This window comes from Macrobrachium nipponense, chromosome 2 (genome assembly GCF_015104395.2).
Source record: "Macrobrachium nipponense isolate FS-2020 chromosome 2, ASM1510439v2, whole genome shotgun sequence".
Taxonomy (NCBI): domain Eukaryota; kingdom Metazoa; phylum Arthropoda; class Malacostraca; order Decapoda; family Palaemonidae; genus Macrobrachium; species Macrobrachium nipponense.
In genome coordinates, this window is record NC_087201.1 from 100,989,600 (window position 1) to 101,016,797 (window position 27,198).

General features: G+C 40.2%; 1 protein-coding gene across 2 annotated transcripts in view; it reads right to left on the reverse strand.

The window, feature by feature from the left end:
* Positions 1–27,198, reverse strand: part of LOC135220847 (centriolin-like) — a 601,514-nt gene that overhangs the window by 436,230 nt on the left and 138,086 nt on the right. For both annotated transcript variants that reach the window (XM_064258407.1, XM_064258408.1), the window contains exon 4: positions 4,219–4,370. In XM_064258407.1, coding sequence (XP_064114477.1) covers positions 4,219–4,370 — 152 coding nt within the window. The remainder of the gene's footprint in view (positions 1–4,218; positions 4,371–27,198) is intronic.

The window sequence follows — 27,198 nt, forward strand, 5'->3', positions numbered from 1 at the left end:
AAGAATCTCTTGCTTTCGTCGTCGTTGACTTCGGATATGATACATTATTCGTTATTCTTCGGAAGACGTTGAAGAGTTCTTGTTGTTTTCTGAAGTCGCTCACTAAACGATGATACTAAGTTGCATGAAGAATCTGTTGCTTTCGTCGTCGTTGACTTCTGATGATACATTATTCGTTATTCTTCGGAAGACGTTGAAGAGTTCTTCTTAGACGCTGCCACCAATATTAGGACTGTTGCCTTGTATAATAAGGGGCCCTATGAGGTAATGTTAGACTTGCGATAATCTTATGCTAAGTCGGTTGGTTATGTACTTCCATACTCATTGGAGTGTCTTGGGGTTTCATGATAACTAACGAAGTAAGTATCTTCTTTCGTTATGACGACGATGTGTTAAACTCACGATGGCATCTTGCTTTCTGATGTGATGTTCTATTAGAAAACACGAAGTATAAAAATAGTTCTATTCTCTGAGATTACATGATGAAGATCAGTTAGGATTGTACAGGTCTTCTAATGACGATGGCTTGATCGCTTCTGCCAAGATGATGATGGCTAATTCAACTCTGACTACCATCTCCGTTACAAATCATAAAGGAAACAGACAGTAGCTCGAACATATGAACATTCATGCAGTATGACACATTACAAGTCATGTAGGCCGTTTGAATTATAGGTCGCAGTAGTTGTCTCAAGCAGGAAGCTTGGACTAATGTTTTCAAAACAAATGAAGGACCACAGGTGACGGCGTGTCAGCTTAAGCCTACTTTATTGTATACGCCATCTTAGAATACTTTATCGCCTCTGGTCTGATCACATTCCTGCAAGCAATCTGGTTGACCTCTTTAGTTTTAGTTTTTTATATACAGGGTATTCTCCTACTTACGATGGGGTTAGGTTCCGAAAAACCCATCGTAAGTTGAGAAAATTGTATCTCGGATATAGCCTAGCCTACACTAAGTTAATCAGTACCATATAGGCTAGGCTATATACACATATATGGAAGATTAGCCTACACTACACAGTATACCTATACATATATGGTATAGTAATTATTAATATCAGCTAGTTCGGGTGTTTCAATGCAGATTGACTTATGATAATTAAGTATAAAAAGAAATTTAATAATAAGAACAAGGATCAGACTGTAGCGTAAAGGGTACTCACCAAGATTCGGTCCGTTGTCGGCATACGTGATCGTGTCAGGCTGTTCATGGCTACTATAACTAAACGATCGGAGAGGAAGATGATAAAGCAGCAAGGATCATCAATTCGCTCTTCCTCAGATAGAATTTCTTCTTCTGTTAGTTCAGGTGTCTCGAGGAAACAAATGTTCCGAGACGTACAGGATCTAGTCTCAATGAGGGGGTAGGGCTGGGGGAAGCGGAATGCACTGGAGTCATTCTCTTGAAGAAAAAATCCATTGTAGGTTGCACTGTGCATTTTTTTCGTTCTTCATAAATTAATCGTAACATGCAACACTGTCTTGATGAGCCCTCTGAACTTTGGCAAACCGTTCATCGTCCCCATCCATTTCACTTAAAAGTTTCAGTCCTTGATCAAATAAAGCAAACGCCTCTGCCAGTTTTTAGTCGTAAACGTTTCGCTCCGGCTCTTTTATTCTTCTTCCTCTTCTGCTTTTTTTTTCTCTTCTGCAAGTGCAATTAAAATCCTCTGCCGTTAGCTCTACATCTTGCACATCTATAAGTTCTTGGATATCTTTCTCGTCAATTTCTAAATCTAAACTTTCCCAAGTATCAAGATCTTTTTATTGATTTCCACTTCTTCTTCATTCTGATCGAAACCTTTAAACGAGTTCACGTACACTTTCAGCAGATTTTTTCCAGACCCCATTCATACACTATTTCTTTACCTCCTTCCACGCCCTTCCAATGTTCATAATGGAGTTAAGAACACTAAATTCTTTCCAGAAAGTTCTGAGATCTTTCTCCTCGTTATCCGTAGCCTGAACAGCCTGCGCAAACGTGTTCCGAAGATAATACGCCTTGAACGTAGCCACAGCACCCTGATCCATGGGTTGTATGAGAGAAGTTGTGTTTGTGGCAGAACACAACTTTTACATTCTCGTAATATCTCCGATGTGCTGAGGGTGGCCAGGAGCATTGTCGAGAATCAGAAGAATTTTGAAGGGGATGTTATTTTTCCTACAATGATCTTTCACTTCCGGAATGAAGCAATGAACGAACCAGTCCTCGAACAATATTGCAGTCATCCAGCTTTTTTATTATGACGGTAATGCACAGGAAGTGTATGCTTGTCATGTTTTTTAAAGCCTTGGATTTTCTGAGTGATAAATCATAAAGGGCTTAAGTTTATACCCAGCCACATTTCCCCCAAGCAGAAGAGTCAATCGATCCTTGTATGCCTTAAACCCGGGCATCGCCGTTGCTTCTTTGTGGATGTAGGACCGTTGTGGCATACGTTACCAATAAAGTCTGGTTTCGTCAACATTAAAGATTTGCTCTGGCAAGTAGCCTTCATTAACGACGATCTCGTGTAAGACATCCTTAAATTTAGCGGCTCCGTCGGCATCAACGCTTGCTGCTTCACCGCTAATTTTCACACTGAAAATTATGGCGGTTCTTGAAACGACGAAAACCATCCAGCACTTGCTGCAAAAACTTTTGTTGTGGTTATCATCATAATTCTTCTTCAGTTCTTCAAAAAGCATGCGCGCCTTTGTCTGAATGGTTAAGAGGGTGAGCGGCATACGCTTTTGTATTTGATCCTCCATCCACGTGACCAGTAACTGCTCCATTTCTTCCAAAGGCCCTATCCTCTTCTTTGATATAACTGTTGAATGAACTGAAGCAGATGCCTTTACAGCATCCATTACGCGTTTCTTGTCCTTGAGGATGGTGGATACCATCGATTGTGATAAACGTTCGTCACGTGCGATAACCATGACTGCCTTTCCCGCTTCATGCTGGTTTATTATTTTCAGTTTCTGCTCCAAGTGATGGATTGTCCTCTTCTTTTTTGCACTACCAGCAGGACACCTATTTGGTTGTTTGGCAGACATAGTTTTTTTGTTTTAATTTTCGGTACTTGAAAAAACTCTCAAAAATCACAAACGAACACTGACCTAATGTTACTTGGTTCAAAACGAGCGCAAGTGAGGTCGAACTCATTGCCGCTGTACCTACGCCAGCCTCTCGCTCTCGAGCCAGCATATTGTACAGCGTAGTACGCTGCTGCCAGCGCTCGCTGTGCGCGAAATTTAAAAATACGCATTTTCAACTTTTTTTTTTTCCTTAGTACTAGAATTGCTAAGCCCATCGTAACATCGGATTATCGTAAAACGGATTATCGTAACTCGAGCACTACCTCTATATGGAATAACATTCCATATTTTAATTATGTATCACTTACACATGAAGCATCACAACTATAAATGCCTGTTGCTTAGAACACATGGAACCAAAGATTTTGGGATGAAGGCAAGAGACTTGCACCTATGGATTAACCCTGGGTCACTTGCATGAGACTGAACCGGTTGAGAACACGTGCATCTTGTCTGAAGGCTGGATCACTTATGAAATAAGAAAAAAAAGGAATGTGGAACATTCCACAAGAATGTCAAATGGCAATCATACACTGAGGTAAATATATGATAGAATAGTAAAAATTGGGGAAAACTATAATGAGTTTGTTTCCTGGATGATATAAATAAATGAAGAGAGGGGAAGTAATAGGGCATCTTGAAAGTATACTAATGTGGTAGTAACAGTATTCTTTGTCAGCAGTCTCATTTTCTCGTTTAGTATCCTAATGTGTAGTAACAGTATTCTTTGTCAGCAGTCTCTCAGTTTCCAGTAGTAAATTGCAGTATGCATATTAAATGGTTAACATCTTCCTTATGTTTATTTATGAACTGGTACCAACAGCATTTAAAGCAAAATATACAAATTCAACTTTGATGCCAAAAATTTGAAACAAAGGACCTGATGCATTCTTCAAAATATGGGTACTGAATCTTATACTGATTTTAAAATCCCAGGCATCCCTATAAAGATTTCTGAATGGGACAATGTCCAATCAAATATTAACCTGTCTCTGTTGAATTTGGTATTACCAATGGGATTTGGGCATAACTGTAGTTCTGATTCCAATCTTAAAATCTTTCTGAGAGCAATTTCACCATTCTTGCTAATTACAATTTGCATGTAACATAAAAAACTGAACTGGTAATACTTACTTAGTATTTATAAGTACTCGTTCTTCTTGTTCTCTTATAAGAGACTGTGACAAATTTTCATTTGCCAATTGAAGTTCCATTATGTTCCTTCTTAAGTCATTAACAATTCCTTGAGACTCTTCCAGCTGCAGTTCCAGCTGCTTAGTATTAACCTATATAGGAAAAAATGTTTAATGATTCTAAAATGAAAAATCATTGCACAGAAATGCATTTCTTTATATATAAAAAACATTAAAAAAAGCTATACAGAAAACCCACATATAGTATGAAACCACTTAACCCTCTTACGCCGACTGGACGTATTTTATGTCGACATTTTTTGTCTCCCGTGTGCCGACTGGACGTATTTTACGTCGACTTACAAAAGTTTTTTTTTTTAAATTCGCGGAAAAATACTTATAGGCCTACCAGCCTAAACTTTTGAATCACGCGCCTTGGGGGATACTGGGAGTTCACGGATCAAGGTGTTGTTTTGTTTACAATCGTTACGCAGGCGCGCAAGCGCGAATTTCTTTCTTGCCACACTAAAAAGTATCTGTGACACATCTCGGAAATTATTTCGTCATATTGACATAATTTTTGTACCATTGTAAATTAGCCGTTACATGAAGTATTATATATGAAAATGTGCGCATTTTTATGTAGAATACAACAATAAAATACTCATGATTGTAACTTTTATCAGTTTTGAGATATTTTCATATAAATAACGATAAGTCCCAAAATTTCAACCTTCGGTCAACTTTGACTCTACCGAAATGGTCGAAAAACGCAATTGTAAGCTTAAACGCTTATATTCTAGTAATATTCAATTATTTACCTTAATTTTGCAACTAATTGGAAGTCTCTAGTATAATATTTCGATTTATGGTGAATTTATGAAAAAACTTTTTCCTTACGTCCGCGCGGTACTCTTCCGAAAAAAATCATACATGTGATTGTGTAATGTTTGCACCATTTTTAAAATTAGCCGTTATATAAAGTTTTATATATGGAAATGTGCGCAATTTCATGCACAATACACCTAAAAACAACCCATGGTTGTAGCTTTTATCAGTTTTGAGATATTTTCATATAAATAACGATAATTGCCAAAATTTCAACCTTCGGTCAACTTTGACTCTACCGAAATGGTTGAAAAACGCAATTGTAAGCTAAAACGCTCATATTCTAGTAATATTCAAGCATTTACCTTCATTTTTGCAACAAATTGGAAGTCTCTAGCACAATATTTCGATTTATGGTGAATTTATGAAAAAAAATAATAAAATTTTCTTTACGTCCGCGCGGTAACTCTTCCGAAAAAATCATACGTGCGATTGTGGTAATGTTTGCACCATTTTAAATTAGCCGTTACATAAAGCTTTGAATATGAAAATGTGTGCAATTTCATGTAGAATACAACAAAAAATAATTGAAGGTTGTAGCTTTTCTCATTTTTGAAATATTTGCATATAAATCACGATAAAATAGAAAAAAACCACGTTCGGTCAACTTTGACTCTACCGAAATGGTCAAAAAACGCAACTGTAAGCTAAAAACTCTTACAGTCTAGTAATATTCAGTCATTTATCTTCATCTTGAAACAAATTCGAAGTCTCTAGCAAAATATTTAGATTTATGGTGAATTTAAAAGAAAATCTTTCCTTCCCTCCACACACGCGGATTCTCCGCCACAAATCTCCAAAATACGTACGTCCCATTCTCGGAATATTTGCTCTGTTTTATATTAGGCATTTCATAGAGTTTTATATATGAAAATGTGCGCAATTTCATGTAGAATAAAACAAAAAATATTTGAAGGTTGTAGCTTTTCTTTTTCTGAAATAATTACATATAAAAAATATAATATAAAAAATTCGACATTTGGTCAACTTTAACTCGTCAGATATGGTCGAAAACTGCAATTGTAAGCTAATACTCTTACAGTATAGTAATATTCAATCATTTTTCTTCATTTTGAAAGAAATTGGAAGTCTCTAGGACAATATTTAGATTTATGGTGAATTTTTGAAAAAAAATATTTGTTTACGTCCGCTCGTTACAAATTCATGCATTATTTTGTGATAATATTTTCTCTGTGTTGCTTTTATCGTTTTACTATGTGTTATATACCAAAATGATCGCAATTTAGTGTACATTACAACGAAAAAAAGTAACTTGTTATCTTTAACCGTTTTGCGCACAGCGCGATTTGAATACAATTATATATGAAATTTCGTTTTTGCGCTATCATATATCGCATTTATATATGATAATGATAATTTTTTTCATTTCTGATGGTTGCATACTAAACTTCAGGCAATGACAAAAAAAGGAGCCAAAAATGAACTTTTAATCTTGAAAACTAAGTGCACTGTGATTTTTTGAAAAAAATATTTTTTCCGCTTCCGCGCTCACTCCGAAACCCCTCCAGCACACGGGAGACAAATTTTTATTTACCGCTCTGGCGTAAGAGGGTTAATTGTATTTCTAGGCTCATAAAGTTCACCCAAAGAATTTGTTGAAAAATTATGAGGTGAAAGTTAAGGGAAAGTAATATTAAATCAAAATAGATAAAGTAGCACAATGGTAAATAATAGAAAAAGCAGCAAAAGTAATGTTAAATTAAAATAGAAAGCACAAGTAATGTTAAATATAAATACAACAGTAGCACAGCAAGAAGGATAAATACTGAAGGGATCTGATAAAGGACAATGCAGAAAGCAATGCAACTGATGGCCAAACGAATTCTCCAACAGATCTCTTAATTTAGTACAACATGTATGCAAACTTCATGTACACACAGTTGAAGCGTCTTTTCAGTGTGGGCTGCATTTTACTCAGAAGGCTTATGGTCGGTGAGCTTAGGGACTGTGGAAGGGGTGATCGTGCATTCATCGAAAAGCATCCAATTTGGCCCAGACATCATTGAACTGCGCAAGCATACGACCTGTGTGAGCCTTTTCGGGGTGTCTGTTTTCGATAAACGATTGCACTTTATAAAAAGCGGCTAGGACATCCTTAATTTCTGCAGTTGTCATAGGGTCCTCCTCCTCTTCCTCGCCGCTGCTAGAGAACTCCTCTTGAACGACGTTATGTTGCATGGCCTCCAACTCCTTCAGGTCATCCGTCGTAAGCTCCTCTTGGTGCTCCTCAAGAAGGTCGTTGATGTCGTCCTCGTCGACGACCAGCCCCATGGACTTGCCGAGTGCAACGATCTCATCAAGATCTGGTTGGGAAACAGTTTCGGGATCGCCAACTGTTTCGGACTCTGCAGCACCAGCTTCGCCCACGTCGAATCCCTCGAAGTCTCGGGCGGATGTGGCACCAGGCCAGAGTTTCCTTCACGAGGAATTCAAGGTTCGCCTCGAAACCTGCCAAGCTTGGTCGATGAGTCGGATACAAATGACGATGTCAAAATGTTCCTTCCAAAATTGATGCAAAGTGAGGTTTGTGGTATCGGTGATGTCGAAACATCTCTTGAAAAGATGTTTCGTGTACAGCTTCTTAAAGTTCGCTATCACTTGCTGGTCCATGGGCTGGAGGAGAGGGGTGGTGTTGGGTGGAAGAAAAGAATCTTGATGAAGGAATACTCCGCTAAGATATCTTCCTCGAGGCCAGGAGGGTGGGGAGGGGCATTGTCCAACACCAGCAGACATTTCAGGGGGAGGCGCTTCTCTTCCAAAAATTTCTTCACTGTCGAGCCGAAACACAGATTTACCCACTCCGTGAACAAAAGCCTCGTTACCCAGGCTTTTGCATTAGCCCTCCACATCACTGGAAGCTTCTCCTTAAGCACTTTCTGGGCCTTGAAGGCTCGAGGTTTCTCGTAAAGATACACCAGTAGGGGCTTCACCTTGCAATTCCCACTGGCGTTCGAACAAAGTGCGAGCGTAAGCCTGTCTTTCATAGGCTTATGCCCAGGTAGCTTCTTCTCTTCCTCCGTGATGTACGTCAGACGAGGCATTTTTTTTCCAAAAAAAGCCAGTCTCATCACAGTTGAAAACCTGCTGAGAACTGTAGCCTTCCTTGGTCATCATCTCGTCGTAAGTCTTCTTAAATGCTTCAGCCGCTTTCGTGTCCGAGCTGGCAGCCTCCCCATGATGCACCACTGAATGGATGCCAGTTCGTTTAAGAAATTTCTCGAACCAGCCATGCGAAGCCTTGAACTCTGGGGTTTGCGTTGAAGTCCCTTCCCCTCCGTCGTCTTCCGCCTGCGCAACCAAATTGCTGAAAATGGCGCTGGCCTTGTGGGCGATTGCCGTCTCCGTTACTGTATCGCCAGCGATTTCTTTGTCTTTTATCCAGACAAGAAGCAGCCGTTCCTTCTCGTCGTGCATGTGGGTCCTCTTGCTGGACAAAATAGTGATGCCCTTCTACGGTGTAGCTGCTTTGATGGCATCCTTCTGTTTAAGGATGGTGCCTATTGTCGACGGATTATGGCCGTATTCCTTGGCGATCACACTCCATCGCATACCAGCTTCATACTTCTTGATGATCTCCATCTTTGTCTCCAAAGAGAGCATGCGCTTCTTTCCGTGAATTTCAACTTTCTTGGGACCCATAACTATGTTATCTTGTACGTAATTTACATATAAGTACACAATAAAGTTTTCGCACAACACGATAATACGTATACTGCAACGAAATCACTAACAAATTTACATTAATAAACGAAATCGTTGGACTGAACGAATACCACGTGCGTACGATAACGATGCTGGTACGAAGTGGACGAGGTAGGCAAGCCACCACGTATACGTACATAGATGCATGATGGGAGGGATGCTGTCCAATAGGAGAAAAGGATTCATGGCGGTGACTAGCATCAGGAACCAATGGGAGAGCAGGAGGATGGTGGCGAGTCTACTAAGATGGCAGCACGCGAGTTTCAAAATTGTTATTGGTGGTTCGGGGGACTTTCAGAAACCTTTCGTATCTTGAAAACTTTTCATATGTAGAGCCGTTAAATTTTTCGTATTGGCTTTTGTATCTCAAGTTTTTTTGTAAGTTGAGCCTTTCATATCTCGAGGTACCACTGTAGTTCTATCACAAAAAGTGCATTTAATCAAGAAAGAGGCAGCTGATGATGATGATGATGATGACTGACACCTTCTGACTCCTCTTCCTTGATTCTTCTTCAACATTATCTTCAAGATGGCAGCCAGGTCCTCATTTGGTAACCAGGAGGGAGCAGCAGGCAGCAGGAGTACCAACAACAGGCCCAGCCAGAGCCAAGCACCAGGCTCGAGCTGAGCAGCTTCCAAGTCTTAGATTTCCAAAGAAACCCAAGTACCTGAAAGGAGCTGCTGAGTCACATAAAGCACGATCCTCGGTTGCTCCCTCTACCCATGTCCAAAGAAACATGGGTGGAGGTAAATACTAATCTGGGAAATATTTCCTGGAACTAGTATATGTGACACGGGTTATCTCTGCAACTTAACTTATCGTATCTGAGGAGACCCAAGCACCTGGTGCTCTCTTGCTGCAGACTCTCAGAGATCTACTACACGATCCCTGAGTCTGAAGATGAGGGAGAGCACCAAGCACAAGAAGCGAAGATGATGATGAATCGATTCTCTTCTTTGACTTCTTCTGCAAAACCATTGCAGTCCCGGGATTCCTACATCACCTCTGAAGGAATGTGGAGGAGGAGCTCACATACACACTGGAATCTCGCTCATGTGCGCGCACACTCTCTCTCTCTCTCTCTCTCTTTCCCAGCAAACCACAAGTTCAAGAGAACCTAAGCAACTGCTGCTTCATGCCTGTAGAAGTCAAAAAAAGAGCAATTGGCAAGTACTGACAGCAAGAGAACCTTTACTCTCAGGCACTTGAGCTCTATAACAACTAAAACATTACAAATGTAAAAGAAAATTTCAGCATAACTTTCCTTCAAAAGATGAAAGAATAAAATTCTCCGAGAAAATATGTTTAAACTGCTAAACATGTAATGGAGGTGAAAAAAAAAAAAAAAAAAAAAAAAAAAAAAAAAAAAAAGGAAAAAAAAAAAAAAAAAAAAAAAAAAAAAAAAAAAAGGATTTTGACGTAGGAAAAATCTATTTCTGAGCTCAGTTCGTGTCGCTGCGCGAAATAATCCTTTAGTTTATTATTTCTAAGGTAAATTAGCTAACAAATACCAGAGAAAAAACAAATCAAAATTTTATGTCAGAATACTGACTCGCTCACTACCCAAATAAAGAAGGGTGTCGGTATGGTAACTGGGGCGAGTGGGGGGGGGGAGACCTCACTACCACGAACTTCTTGCCATTTTAGAAATTCTCCTATATCAAAATTCTCAACGAGAGAGCCGACCACAGATCGGGGCGGGGCACTTCTCTACTACAACCCACGCCATGCCGATCACCGCGCCTCTGGTGGCCATCCTGAAGTTAGCAGGCAATCTTGGCGGCAGGGTAGGGTAGTGGAGGGATTTCGCTGGGCGACACGAACCAATCGCCCAGAAATAGATTTTTCATACGTCAAAATCCTTTTTCTGGGCTCAGTTCGTGTCGCTGCGCGAAATAGTACCAGAGAATTAGCACAAGATTGGAGAAAATAAGAGGGTCTCAAATAAAACTAAAAATTAAATCTACAATACTATAATTGCAATAAGAGGACATGTATATAAAATGGTAAATGAAAGGCATGAACATATTTAGATAATTCCTTAAATATGAGGTAATTCAAAGTAATTATATCTTATAATTAGGTAAGTATTGTTACAAAATACATATAAAAGGTTACAAAGCATGAAAATATTCAAATATTATAGTGTGTGTAAAGATAATAACACAATAATGCAACACACTAAATAAATTTTATATACACAATTATTGACATTACACAAGGTAACAAACCATCATGATATGAGAGTGTGGGACCCTAGCATAAAAATTACCGGGAACCCACTCGTAGGTTTATATACAAACATATTGTGGGTGTCCCTAGCAAAAAAATAAGGGACACACCACTAAGCCATTCATATGAGCAGCTAAGGCTAAGGCGAAGTGTAGAGCAGGATGGTAGAGTGGACGAAATGTTAAGTGAGGCAGGTAGAAAGGAGATCTGGATCTTCAACTATACTACTGGGCAGAGTCAGGGGAAACTATGTTTCCCGCTGCCACTGCTGAAAATTTTAGAGATTCCAGAGACTTTAAATAGTGTTGCTTAAACACTGTCGGCGATTTCCATCCAGTATACCTTTTCAAGTCATTGAAATTCATGTGTTAAAAATATTTAATTGAGGTGGCTACTGCCCTGACATCATGTGACTTAGGGAAAGATTCAGGGTTTGCTTGTTTAATAAGTAGAGGATCGTGTCTTATGCCTTAATTTGATAAAGTGCAACCCTTCTCTCTCCTAAACCAAAGAGGGGACCCGAAGAGGAGGAGGGATGTCCTAGACAAGGAAGCTTGTAAGGTCATTACTGACAAAGAGAAGGGTCTTGAGGAAGAGGAAGAACTTTCCAAGGTTGCCACCTCAATAAAGGATCCTCATTCTTAGCTACAAAAGCTGCGATCCGGGAAAGTAGAACTTCTCCTGATGGAAGAAATTCTATATGACCCGAATCTCTGGACAGAGCCGACAGTTCTGAAATTCTAGCTCCTGAAGCCAGCTTAGCAAAATAAATGTTTTTTCTTAAGAGCATTATAAATGAACAAAAAGTTGAGGTTGTCAGTATCTGAAGCCAACTTAAGGACATTTAAAACCATGACACAGAAGTAGGCCTTACAGAAGGTCTAAGTCTAGCACAAGCCTTGGAATAGAACGAAAAAATAGGAGTCCTGTTAAGTCTATGTTAAAAACGGCCATTTGGAAGATCTTCTTCAAGGCTGATTTATTTGTAGTAATAGTGCTAGCTGCTAATCCTTTTTCAAACAAGGGACCTGAAAAAGGATATAGCTGAATTGATAGTCCATGATTTTGATGGTTTTGATTCCTTCAGGAAAGATTCCAAACTTCTAACTGCAGCGTCATACTGCCTCAAAGTTGTTAAATCCCTTTTATCTGATTCTAGGAAAAGGATATTCCTGGGGATCTATACCTGCATCTTTTTGGCAGCAAACTTCATAAAGTCCATAAAGTTAGGGCTTTGAGATTCCTGAGAAGCGAACCAGTCTTCATTTGTACTGACTGAGAGAGCCTGGGATTTGGGAATCCGTTGAGGGCGAAGACCCAATCCTAGAAGCAGGGGATACCAATTGCTCTTCGCCAGTCCGGTGCTACTAGTGCCACTTGTCCCTTGAAAGTCCTGAGTTGTTCAGAACTTTCAGAGAAGATTCACTGGAGGAAAGATGTAAATCTTCTTCCACTGTTCCAGTCTATGGACGGAGCATCTGTGGCATATGCCAGAGGGTCCAGGTTGGGAGCCACGTAGCATGGAAGCTTGTGGTTCGCCTGAGAAGCGAAGAGATCGACTTGAGACCTGGAACACTCCGGCGTATCCATTGGAACGAACTGTTGTCCAGAGACCATTCTGACTCCAAGGGAACTGACCGGGATAGAGTGTCTGCTATCACATTCCTTACTCCAGCTAAGTGGGTGGAGGAGAGGTGCCATTTGAATTTGTCCGCCAGGGAAAAGATGGCTATCATGACATGGTTTAGATGTCTTGATTTGGATCCTCCCCTGTTGATGCAGTTTACTACTACTTCGCTGTCCAGAACATTTTACATGAGAGTTTCTTTGGTGGAAGGAGCCTCTTCAGGTCGGAACACTGCCATGGCTGCCAATACGTTTATGTGAAGCTTGCGAAACTGTAGTGACAAGTTCCTTGAACTTCTGAATTGAGAATACCCTCCCCAGCCGCTTAACGAAGCGTCTGTATGGATAGTTAATACCGGAGGAGGATATTGAAGAGGTACCGACATGGACAGATTCTTCACTTGAGTCCAGGGACGCAGAAGGTCCCGAAGGATTTGCGGAATTACTGACAACTTGTCCCGGGATCTGACATTTGCTCTTCAGCGCCAGATCGGCCTATGTCTTTCAGTTTGGCTTTCATTAAGATGTTTGTTACTGAGGCAAACTGTAGGGAACCTAGGATCCTTTCCTGGTTTCTGCCCTTTGAAGCATATTTGTACTTTAGAAATTGCTTACTGACTTCGTTATTTCCTTTCTCTGACTACCGGAATTGACAGATTGTGGGAGGATAAAATCCCATTGGATGCCTAGCCATTGAAATCGAGACTCCAGAGTGAGCCTTGATTTTCCCTTGTTTATCTGGAAGCCCAGATACTCCAGGAACTTGATTACTTTCTTTGTGGCTTTCTGGCATTCCTCGACGGTTGGGTGCCCAGATCAACCAATCGTCGAGATATGGCTACTACCATTATCCCAACCTTGTGACTTCAGTTTGTTGAAACGCTACTTCCGCTAGTTTCGTGAATACCCTGGGGGGCTACATCAGACCGAAGGGCATCACTTTGAATGAGAATGCCTGGTAGCCCTAGCTTGAAGCCTAGGTAAGGGCGAAAGTGTCTGGCTATTTGTGGGGATATGATAGTATGCGTCTGTAAGATCGATAGAGGTGGTGACGGCCCCACGGGGAAGTAAAGGTCCGCACCTGCGAGATGGTCAGTCATTTTGAACTTGTCACCGCGAATGGATAAGTTTTAACTGGGACAGTCTAAAGATTACCCTTCTTTTTAATGAGCCTTTCTTTGGCACGCTGAACAAGCGACTTGAAACTTTAAAATGCTTGACTCTCGCTGTTGCTCCTTTCTGAAGGAGTTCCCTCCGCATAATCTGCATTCCTTCGCTGTAAGTTGAAGGAATGGTCTGGTGGAGGGGGGCCCTTGATCTCCAAACGGCCAACCCAGACCTTTTGACACAATACTTTGTGCCCCCTTTGCTGAACCCCCACCGTTGCCCGGAAGAGGAACAGCCTCCCTCCTACCTTGGAGATCTCACTGCTGCTGTGCTGGGTGAGCTCCACGGCCTCCACTGAAGTGTTTGCCCCTGTTAAGAACTCTTCCTGATCCTCTCTGACGAAATCCTCCTCTGGCTCTACTTCCCCTGGCAAATTGGTTAAAGTGCTGAAAGGCCTGGCCTTCATACACTTGGTTGAACGCCGGGGAGACCGCGTAGGATGTGGATGGCTGAGCCTGAGGAGAGATCAGGAGGATAGGTTGGGTTTGGCCCTTCGAGGTGGAAGCCTGTCCTGGTTGGGTGACTGGGACGGCTGAGACAGACTGAACAAAGTGCTGAGATTTCTTCTGGTAAGGTTGAAACCTCTTGGACTTTTTCAGCTTCTTACCCGAAGCAGACGAGTCTTGTTTCCTCTTGGTGGAGAGGCCCCAACGATCTTTGAGACTCTGGTTGAGTCTCGTAGCCTCGTTCTGGACCTCCTTAACCACTGACTCCGGGAAGAGGTCCACCCCCCAGATGTTGGAGGAAAGCAACTTATTTGGCTCATGCCGAATAGTTGCTTCCTGGAGGACATGTTTCCTACAGTTGACCCTCGCAACCACAAACTCATACAAGTCCGATTGGACTGTATACGTCTGTGATTTGGTCAACAACTTAAAGAGCGGTTCTGAAGCATATGAAAGCGCTCCTACTTCCGTCATGACCATAGTATTGAGAGTTCTTGCCAGCCTAGACCTAGCCTCAAATTCAGCTTGAATGAGGTTGTCGGGAAGTCTTGGAAGTTTTTCACCGAACTGATCCATAGCACAGTCCGGTTTAAACTTTCCAACTGTGAAGGTGGCTGGCAAGTCTTCCCACATATCACCAAATGAAGGGAACAAGGGTGATGTGGGGTCTGCCTCCCTCAGCTGTGGCAAAGGATCTCCTTTTAGGCCTGCTTGCACGGTGACGCTGGCGATCTTCGTTAGGAAGGGAAGTGGAGTTTCCTCTTCCGTCGTGAAAATCGTGAATGGGCTTTTGAAGGCCTGGCGCCTTGTGTTGATACAGTCCCATTCCTCGAGACAGAGAAGCCATTCCCTCTGTGCCTGATCCCTGGAGTAAAGGACTGTCTCCTTTGGGATCTTGTCCTCCCTGTTCAGAGCAGACTCTGTCAGCCTGGCGTAGCCAATGAATGGAGGCTGCAAATTCTCAGGATAGAACTCGAAGTCTTCAATCCTTCGAGTTCCACACTCTGGGATGGAGATGAGACCATCTTGGAAAGGAGCATAAGATGCTACTCTCCAAGGGTTGCTCATGGAGAATGGTGGAAGGGAATCATGAGGTGGAAGCTGGATGAGACCAGCACTAGGTGCTGGAGTAGCAAGCTGCGGAGCCTGATTGAAACCAAACAAAAGGTTCTCTTGTGTGGACATCCTGTCCGACAGCTGAGTGAACATCTGCTCCATACTGTTCCTTAAAGATCCTACAAGATCTCCCACCTGCTGCATCATTCCGGCGGAAAATGCAGCAGGATCAAAGCCAGGAACTGGCGCAGAAGCAGATGGGGTACTCAGATTAAGTACCTTCGAAGAAGGAGAGACCACCGACTCCGCCGGAGTACGGGATCTCTCTTTGGAGGACTTGCTCCTCGACCCTTTACTAGTTGAAGCAGAGGAAGAAGATGCTTTCACCTTCTCTGCTCCGGGGTGAGAAGCCGGAGACTTACGAGATGATGACGCCGAAGAAGTCTTCTTAGACGACGACGTCCTAAGAAGGGTTTTCTGAGCTCTGTGGCCCTTCACTTTGGGAACCACAGAAGCGTCTGGTGCACTATACGGGAGCTCCGCCCCCGTAAAGCCTTGGAAGGAAGAAGAAGAAGGAACAGGAGATGAAGATCCAGAGACGCCAAAGGAAAGCCCTTGAGCATCCAACGTACCTACCTCAACCAACAAGTCATCCACACCTACCATGGGCTCTACATTTATATCCAATGTGGCGACTTCCGCCGAGATGTTCTGGCCTGGTCTTTCCTTCATATGTAAGTGTTTACATAATAAAAATATGGAATGTTAGTCCATATATATGAAAGTCTAAAACTAAAGAGGTCAACCAGATTGCTTGCAGGAATGTGATCAGACTAGAGACGCTAAAGATGACGTATACAATAAAAGTAGGCTAAGATAACATGCCGTCACCTGTAGTCATTCAATTGTTTATCAACATTAGTCCAAGCTCCCTGCTTGAGACAACTACCGCCTACGTGATCTGTAGCGTGTCTCATTTGATTGTGTGTTCGTATGAAACTATGTCATTGTATGTATGTTCATATGTTCGAACTACTGTCTGTTCCTTCATAACTTGTAACGGAGATGGTAGACAAGGAGAAGAGAGTTAGCTATCGTCATTAGAAGACCTGTACCTCTTTACCTAAGCTTTATCATGTAGAGGAATAGGATTAGCCATCATCATTGGCAGAAGCGATCAAGCTATCGTTATTAGAAGACTTGTACAATCATACCTGATCTTCACCATGTAAAACTTCAGAAGAAATTATATCTATTTTTATACTTAGTGTTTTCTACAAGAACCTCACCGAACCATGAGTTTAACACATCGTCGTAAAGATAATACCGACTTCGTAAGTGATCTACTAAAACAAAACCCCAGACACTCCATTGAAGATGGAAGTGCAATACCAACCGACTTAGCGTATAGATTATCGCTAGTCTAACATTACCTCATAGGGCGTCTTATCATACAAGGCACTAGCCCTAATATTGGTGGCCAGCGGACCAGAAGAACTCTACAACGTCCTACGAAGAAAAAACCAGAATAATAAATCATGTATCATAAGAAGTCAACGACGACGGAAGCAGCAGATTCTTCAAGCAACCTAGTATCATCATTAGTGAGCGACTTCAGAAAACAACAAGATTCGTCAAGCAACTTAGTATCATCGTTAGTGAATAACTTCAGAAAACAAAACCGACGGTGTCCGTTTTCCTACGGCAAGCGGAAGCTTCGTCTCTCATTAGAATCATTCAAGAAAAAAAAATCGTAGTGAGCGTTTTCCGGCACTGCAAGAAACAAACCGAACGCGTCTGCAGCATCGGATTTTCAAGGGCTCGAATCATCGAAACAACACGCACGGGGAAACTCAAGCCAAAACCAGGTCATCCGCTAAATAGAGAAGGAGGACCAAGGCCGTGTGTCTTATCGGAACACCGTGACTTCCCACCCAAAAGAGCAAGCTAAGTACAATTTTTTATCATTTGGAGTAACTTGAGTGTTTTCCTTTGCAGGTCGAATTTCGTTATTCCTGTGGCTGAAGTTACGAGACATCTTAATCTTACTTTTTTACAGAAATTATCTACATCATTGAGATTTCGCTACTGCGAGTTTTTTATCTTTGAGTGTCTGTTTCCAGAAGTTCTACTGAAATATCATAATCATATACTATGTTAATTTTATCATTTTGGGTGATTATTAATCCCTTACGTAACAAATCATATTAAACAGTGAAATATGCGTACGCAGTGGACGTCTGTATTTTATACAGATGCATGGATAGGGTCGTTAAGCACCGTAGTGATTAGAAAAAACACACAAAAAACAAGTGGAACACCCGTACAAATCTATATAAATTAGAGGTAACACTATTTCGGGTCATGACAACAAATGCTCCTTTGCAAAGTCCCGATCGCAGTTTTAGCCTTGAGTTTTTTGAGTTATATAAAATATCGAACCTCAATGACTCAACTTAACTTTAAAAATATGGCTGGATGCAAGGAATAACATGTCTGTAAAAAACTTTCATCAGGCTAAATGCGCTGACCAGGATCCCTCACTATTTCAAATTTTAGCAAAGAATGAAGTACAAACAGTTAATATTGAATGCAGTAGTGATAACTTGTCTTATTAGTAATCGCTCAGTGCCTAATAGCTCGTCATTCATTGCTTTATACGTAACCAGCAACATAATGCTAAAAACACACAATAAGTTGCCGATGGTAATAAAGAGAAGGATCCTAATTATTACAAAAAGAAATAGAAACAGTAGCCCGTTCAGAATCAAACAAGCAAACTCGGTGACTGTGTCACCTAGTCAAGCGTCAAGGTTAGTTAAATCTGCCGAGTTTTCAAAGCGAAGCAAATTCCACACAATAAGCGATCTAGCAGAGTGGGGAAAAGCGATGTTGGTTCATACATACCGATATCTTTTTGAACTAAAAAGGATTTTTCCTGTGCATCACACGACAGTATCAAGTAATCAGAGCAGGGTCTAGTAATTTTAATACATTAAGTATAATAAACTACTGGTGGCATTAAGCCCGACTGTACGCGCCGTAAAAATTAGAATATCTTATTTATTCCTTTAGTACAATTAATTACCAGTATTTACGGACTCACCGTCTGTTGTTCGAACTTCCTAATGAGAAGTCCGGATAAGCGAGCGTTTACAGAAACCTCTATAGTTATAAAAAAACGTTGATCTGTATGTAGTGTAATTGTAAGATCCATCTAGGGGTATACAAAAAATATATCTTACAATCCTGCAAAATCAGGCTGTGTTTATCAAAGGAAACAAAATCCTATAAAACCTTCAAACATATTAAAATCCGTTTTGAACAAAAATGAGACAGTTAATCAAATAATAACTTATATAAAGGAACTATACATTTGTCTCATAAATCGTAACATTGTTCAAATGACCCAACAGAATTCTCCCACAACCGCAGTCGCACTTTGCACGCAAAATCTCGAGAAGCATGCACCTCGAATGTCTTAGTGCGTGTAAAAAGACTTTGCTGGGAAATGAAATTTTAATCCTTCCCGACACTGAAATATAACGATTTCCGCGAACGAAAGCCCTAAAAGTGTACATATCGTGGATACGGAAGTTATAAAGATCGCATTTTTTATTTTTTTTTATTGTTGCTAATTTTAATCACGCCCAACCAGTCGTGGATGAATCTCTCTGATAATCTATCTAAAGTAATATCCGTAAAGTCATTCAAGTCAGAGGTGATTCAGCAGAATTTTTTTTTATCTTCTACCTGAATACCAGGAATTTCTCCACTAGCGAGTGATCTCTGGGGGGAGAAAAAACGGATGTAATTTAACACAAAATACGGTCTAAGGACAAACCATAAAGCTATATACGTACCTTCGTGTAGACTCTCAATGAAATTTCAAATAGAGATAAATGACGAAGTTGAAAAATGTTAGTAATAGGAGCCATTAGGAAATCAAATAAGCCATATAAGTTTTTCCCTCAAACGTCATGACATAAAAGATCGGACTTGGCGTATCTGCGTAGATTACTGTCGCTTAAACAAGGAAACGACTTCCGATAGTTCCAGTGCGATGTACCGACGACATCTTATCTCTGTTAGGGTTAGAATAAATTTTTTTTTTTTTCACCAACTTGGACTTACTTAAATGCTTTTACCAGATACCATTACCTAAGTGATTGTACCTCATACACCATTTTCAGCACACCAGGGGACATTATCAATTTTTTACGTATGCCTGGCTTACGTTGTTGCCCCCAATTACAATATAGTGTTTGGAGATTTTTAGTTTTAGGGGATAACCTACATGCCTATATGGATGATCTTGTAATCTTTTCTATCCTTAGAAGTACATTCACATAAAGTAGAGCTAGTGCTACAGAGACAAAGACCAAATAATCTCAGAGTAAAATATCTAAATGTGAGTTTTTTTAAAACCGAACAGTGTTTATCTAGGTTTTATGTGTCTGGTCAAGGTCTTAAAAGTAGTCCATGGTAAGGTGTCGGCTATTCATAACTTCCGGTACCTATTAACGTAAAAAGAGGGATACAGCACTTTTGCGCTGTAGTGGGGTATTACAATCGTATGTAAATATGTAACTCTTCAATAATGACAGCTCCTTTAACGATCTTTACGAAGAGAGCGTAGATTTATTATGGTCTGAAAAGCATCAACAGGCGTTCGATATCCTTAAAAGCGGAAAATGCAGCTTACCTAACTTAAAAAATCCCTGATTTAAATAAGAATTTTTTTTTTTTTTATTGCAACAGACGCCTCAGACCAAGGGGTAAGAGGGGTATTACTTCAGTAATATGATAAACAGTTTCTTTCCTATAGCTTTTATTCACGTTAAACTAAAGCCCTCTGAAAGTAAATATGCAGTAATAGCAACAAGGAAGGGTCTAGGTATCTTTAACAACTAGTACATTTGTTTAAGTTCATAATCTATGGCTATCCTGATAAAGTCCTTACTGAACATGAGTCCTTTACCGAGTTTTTCAAAGGCTTTAATCACAGTCCAAAAGGAACTCGGTGACAAATGATCATTCAGGTCTTTGGAGCCAAGATAAGATATCTACCTGGGAAAGCAATTATCATAGCTGACGCATTATCCCGCAATCCCGCACCATACAGCGAAAAGAACCATTAATTGGACTAAAGATATAGAAACATCCCGTGCCTATTGTTAAAACCGTATCTAAACAAGAAAACCAAATTATTAAACCAAGAGATCGCGAGCATTGAATATCTGGGTTGGGAGCGCAGAACTGTTACAAACTGAACAAAGCAAGAGTCAGCAGCAATAAGCAAAATAACAACACTTCGAACGAAAACGGAAGGGTCAGCAGCAGCTAAGCAAAAAAACAATAAACACTTCGAACGAAACAGGGTCAGTGGCTAAGCAAAAACAATAAACACTTTTGAGCAGAAACCCTAAAGCAAAAGATACATTTAAAGTATGTGTATCAGAATAATGTAATCAAAGTAATATTATATGTAGGTCTGTGGCGAGGGAAAAACCCGAAGAACACAGCAGATGACTAACGACCAGGTAGTTAGTAATAATCTTTTCATACCAATCGTCATAAACTGGTTGCATTCCGTCATCCAGGGTTCCCTACTATGTCACAGAAAGCCAAATCACCCTATTTTTACTGGCCTACAATGCTTACAGATATAAAAGCACATAACTAATTGTAACACGTGTCATGAAAACAAAACAGGGACACTAAGACACCTGTCAGTTAAGGCCTATCCTGTGCCAAATCAATCCTTGAAAGAATATACGATAGAATTATTAACAGAATTACGAGTCTGACAGAGGGAATAAACACTTCTTAGTGTTAATAGTTCCTTGACACGTTATATAGAATTAATAGCACTAAAAAACAAACACCGCAATTGAGTGCGTTAGGAATATTTATGAGTGCTAACCTCAGTAAATATGGAATTCAACACATAATAATCTGTGACTCGGGTGGTGTAAATCAATAATAATCTCCTTAACACGTTGTGTGAATTCTTTCCATTAAGAAACCATAATATATTTTATCACCCAGAGTCAATCGGTTTGGTAGAATAACGGATAATTAAAATAGGAAGTGTCAATGTCTTAACGAGTTACAACTCGTGATGTTGGATCCGAAACTGGATCATAGCGGTTCTCGCGGTTTAAAATACGTTTATATTTATATCTTGTATCTATAGAATTGATGCCGCAAGTAGCCTTATACGGTACGCCGCTAGAACACGTTTCCACATATTCAGCCAACCATTAATTTATTCAATATATATAAAAAAAAAATATATAAATAAATAAATATATAAAAAAACTAAATATGGATACAAGTTGGAGTCAATATAATACACCGTAAGAAGTCGGAAGGGTTACAAATTATAATAAAAAAGGAATCACGATAAAATCAATAAGCAAACGTAACCATAGATAATTAAATATCCAAATATATATGCGTAAAGATTTGCACTCTAACTAACGCTTTAGTAATGACAAATAAGCTAAAAGTTCAAACACATATCAAAACCTACTGACATATTGTCTGTCCCGGTGATTTATATTCGTAGTCAATGAAAAAAAAAAAAAAATAAATAAATAAATAAACTAAACTAATAATAAATAAATAAAATAAAATAAAAGAGATTTTAAAGTCAGGAAATCTAGAAGTGAAAATGTTATCTATGAAATAATCCTATATGAATCTTATACAGGGTAAATAATATATATAGAATTTGTATGGAAACCTTTTTCATTAGTTTCAATAAGGAATATTTAATTTAACATAATCATGCAGTTTTTTTTCCAACATGAAACTAATATATTGTTCAATTTTGGTACTGTTTTTTTCAGACATTCTTCTCATGCGGGTGGAGAATTAAAACACTAAAATATCATTTGAAAATACTAAAGTCGTATCTCTTACAGCAAGTAACGTAACTCTTAGCTGGCTGAGAGCAATCTCCTGCCAAGTGACGACGTCATCATTGCCGTATCAGCATTTGTTCCTTTTAACCTCATAATCTGCTTACACAGGCTTCATCTGTGTGTCGTCTCTGCTTGCAAAAGCAGAATGACTGGAGAAAGGAATGCTTAGTTCATGAACTTCACATGTGGTTCATAGGTCACATGACAGGCCCACATAACATAGCTTATCCGTGTGTGTAATGCAATTAGTTAAGGACTTGTAATCATTTTAAATTAATGAAAACAATATAAGCAATAGAATTTCTATAACAACAAAATGAATTAATTTTTTTTTTCTCGAACCTCATAGACATTTAGAAGTATCAAGATATGTATAATATGGATTATTTACTTGCAACATTAGCTTATTACAATTCAAGTAAAAACATTCATGGGAAAATGTCACATTTTCTTGAAAAAAAACCCAAAGTTTATTTAGAAATTAGTTACATAGTGGGTTTTTTTTTTTCGTTGCATCTCCTACCTATTAATAAAGTTTTTAAAATTAACCTCAGAGATGCGCGCGAGAAAATTAAACTTTTGTTAGGGCACATAGAATCATGATTAATATTCTCTTTGACTCTATTTGTTGCCTGGCAATCTTACAAATAGCTCCGTTTCACACTTCTTTGTCTAGTAACTTACTACCAGTAATATCGAATTTTCTTTGGGATTCGTATTGAATATCTGTTTATTTTTTATAATTATGGATATTTTTACAGTCCTCATAGACCTGGATAGGTTCACTCATTGTTAATGCATGGATAAAAAAGTTGTACAGCGGACTCTTTTGAATTCCAAAATATCAAGCGAATTCATGTGTTAAGTCTGGTCTAAATAGCTCTCTCTCTCCCCTGTATTTGGATGTTGTCTGAATTTACTTTGCCCTTGTGACAAGTATAATTTCACTTGCAGGCTGATTGATTAATGGAACCTGGTTACAGTATCCTGCAGTACGAGAGTTTCACATCGCAACTTCAAAAAATCGTTCGTCGCAGCGGACGACTAGAGTCAAGTAACAACCGCCTACAATGTGAAAGGAATTTCATGAACTTCTTCGACCGACACCGTATCTCGTCGTTAATCTCGTTTTTCATGCGGAACGCTCCAGCGGCTGTCGGAATTCGACTACAAAAGGGACATACTTCCGACAATTACGACCCGAAGGATATTCAACTCTACTTTGCTGGCGAAGGACTCGTGCTGGGGATGTTTTTTTATTCATCGCGAACGTAATAGTGTAGCTTAGGATGCAGAGAATAAGTATGAGCGCAAAATGGAACGTTGGACCCGCCCAGGCAAATTTTCCCCTTGTTGTTTTAACCATTGAAAAAGGCCGTTTCAGTGGCTATAGGTGGGGGTTGTCTGGAACTGTGTAATGGACGAAAAGTGGTTCGAAAGCTAGTTAAATGTGAAGTAGTATAAACCTCGGTCATGTATCCTATATATATAAAGTATCATGTATCCTATATAATTGATCATAAATAAACAGAGTCGAAATATATCTTTGCGTGTACGCAATAGGAATCTCTTATATAAATGATCATAAATAACAGAATCTAAATATATCTTTGCGTGTACGCAATAGGAATCTCTTATATAAAAGATCATAAAATAAACAGAATCTAAATATATCTTTGCGTGTACGCAATAGGAATCTATTAAATTTAAAGTGCACATATTAATCATAATTATATGAATCCATATACATATGTATAAACAAATCAGGTAGCCTATAATCAATCTGTTACCTTATATCTTACCAATATCTGCAGTTATATATGAGTTAGTATATTGATTATGAATCAGAAATCAACGAATCAATCAGCATAAACAATTAATATTTTATCATTCATATGATATTTTTTATTTTTTATCAGTTAAAATATGATTTTTATCATGTTAATCTTCATTCTATGGCAATTATCAGAGTACATTAGTATTTTCTGTAGCATAAGTATCTTGATGAGATGAAGTGAAAAACTGTATCATTATATATCCGTGATCACTATTATTTACCAATATCATTGTTTTCTATTTATTACTTGAATCAATTCATGTACACCATGATTTTTATTTACTTTTATCATATATAGTATATATTCACATAGTGTCTGTATCACACTCCTATAAGTCTAAGCAATGCGTCAATTTTGTTTGAGTATATTTCAGTAGCTGTTTTGGTAGCTGACCGAGCTAATGTAAGTGTTTACATAATAAAAAATATGGAATGTTAGTCCATATATATGAAAGTCTAAAACTAAAGAGGTCAACCAGATTGCTTGCAGGAATGTGATCAGACTAGAGACGCTAAAGATGACGTATACAATAAAAGTTAGCTAAGATAAACATGCCGTCACCTGTAGTCATTCATGTTTATCAACATTAGTCCAAGCTCCCTGCTTGAGACAACTACCGCCTACGTGATCTGTAGCGTGTCTCATTTGATTGTGTGTTGTATGAAACTATGTCATTGTATGTATGTTTCATATGTTCGAACTACTGTTCTGTTCCTTCATAACTTGTAACGGAGATGGTAGACAAGGAGAGAGAGTTAGCTATCGTCATTAGAAGACCTGTACCTCTTTTACCTAAGCTTTATCATGTAGAGGAAATAGGATTAGCCATCATCATTGGCAGAAGCGATCAAGCTATCGTTATTAGAAGACTTGTACAATCATACCTGATCTTCACCATGTAAAACTTCAGAAGAAATTATATCTATTTTTATACTTAGTGTTTTCTACAAGAACCTCACCGAACCATGAGTTTACACATCGTCGTAAAGATAATACCGACTTCGTAATGATCTACAAAACCCCAGAACACTCCATTGAAGATGGAAGTGCAATACCAACCGACTTAGCGTATAGATTATCGCTAGTCTAACATTACCTCATAGGGCGTCTATCATACAAGGCACTAGCCCTAATATGACAATTTTGTCGAAAATTGCATTTTTCCTAACTATACAAACCTGAGGTCCTTTAACAATAGGAAGTAGCTAGCGGCAGCTGGAACGGTCGTAAGCTTCGAAACAAGGGGAGAACGGTAGTTAACTGCTTGTCCGATCGTCGCGCGCCGCGCGACTGGGAGGTAAAACAAATCACTTTTGCTTTTGGCCCATGCAAAATACGCAGAGTGAGGGTGGCATGAGGAGGGACTTTATGTTAAAGGACCTCAGGTTTGTATAGTTAGGAAAAATGCAAATTTTCGACAAATTGTCATTTGTTCCGATACGTAATACAAACCCTCGGTCCTTTAACAATAGGAAGACTCACTTCTTGGTGGGAGGAATCTGAGTCTTTTTGATGAACAGACTGGTGTTCGTCCATCCCTGGAATGCCTCCCTGGTCTAAGAAAGCGAGGGAGGGATCCAAGCCTCTGTACGATGATCGGGGTGTGCACCGCAGGATCAATGGTCAGACCTCTGGGCCGAGTACTAAGAGAGAGGCAAGCGTATCTCTTCGTACCAGCATTGTAAGAACTTTTTCCTTTACATGATGCAAATGTAAAGTAATGGGTTTGTCTCATGTTGGCCTCCACTTCTCCCCCCTTGTTTGGAGAAGTGGTGGATATTTACTCCTATCTCTAGTTAAAGAGATAGGATGGAGCTCTGTTGAATAGCTTACCTGCATCTGACTCCCTTTCCAGCAAGGTAACGACCGTATCCCTCTGCCCACAGGTAGAGTAGAAAAAGATGGTGAAGAGAAGCCAGTCACTCTCTCATTCACGCATTCATTCTCCCAGTCATACCAGAATCGATGCTGTTCTGCCTGCTCGGATGCTGGGTAAGCTTACACAACGTGTTGAGCAGCCACCACAGGTCCCAAGGAAAAAAGTATCCAAGGACTTGTGGGCAATATCCCGAAGGTAGAAGGACGTGAAGGTGGTCTGGTTGGCCCAGACACCTGCCTTCAGGACCTGCGCCACGGAGAATTCTTACGGAACGCTAAGGAGGGTCCGATACCTCTGACTTCGTGGGCTCTCGGACGGAGCTACGGATGTCGTCGCTACCATCAGCTTCGTACGCTCTCCTGATCACCTCACGCAGCCAGAAAGAAAGCGTGTTCTTGGAGACTTCTTTCTTGGTGTCCCCAGTGCTAACGAAGAGGCGTCGACACTCAGGCCTGAGATGTCGAGTTTCTCTTCAGATAGCGCCGTAGCGCCCTCACAGGACAAAGCAGCATCTCATCCGCATCGTTATCGGTGAAGTCCAGGAGGGAGGGGATCGTGAAAGACTCGAACCTTGTCAGTATCGACGGATTCTGAGTCTTAGCTACGAAGTTCGGGACGAAATCGAGCGTCACAGATCCCCAGCCTCTGGTATGTTTAACATCATAAGAAAGGCCATGTAGTTCCCCTACTCTCTTCGCGATGCCAGGGCCGCAAGAAGAAAGGGTCTTGAGGGTCAGATCCCTGTCTGACGACTCTCGGAGTGGCTCGAAGGGTCTTCGAGTCAAACTCCTAAGTACGAGAGTCACATCCCACGCAGGGGGCCTGAGTTCCCTGGTGGGCAAGACCCTTTCGAAGCTCCTCATAGCAAGGATATCTCCGAAGAATTCGAGATGTCCAGTCCCCTCAGTTTTAGGACGAGAGCCAGGGCGGCTCTATATCCCTTAACTGTGGGTACTGAGAGGAGCTTCTCTCGGCGAAGAAAAACACGAGGAAATCCGCTACCTGCTGAAGAGTGGCTCTGAGAGGAGACAGACCCTGTCTACGACACCAACCACAGAAGACGGCCCACTTCCCCTGGTACACAGCTGCAGAGGACTGTCTGAGTGTCCAGCCATCTCTGTTGCTGCGCTACGAGAAAAGCCTCTCGTTCGCAAGAGATGGTGGATAACAGCCAGCCGTGAAGTTGAAGGGAC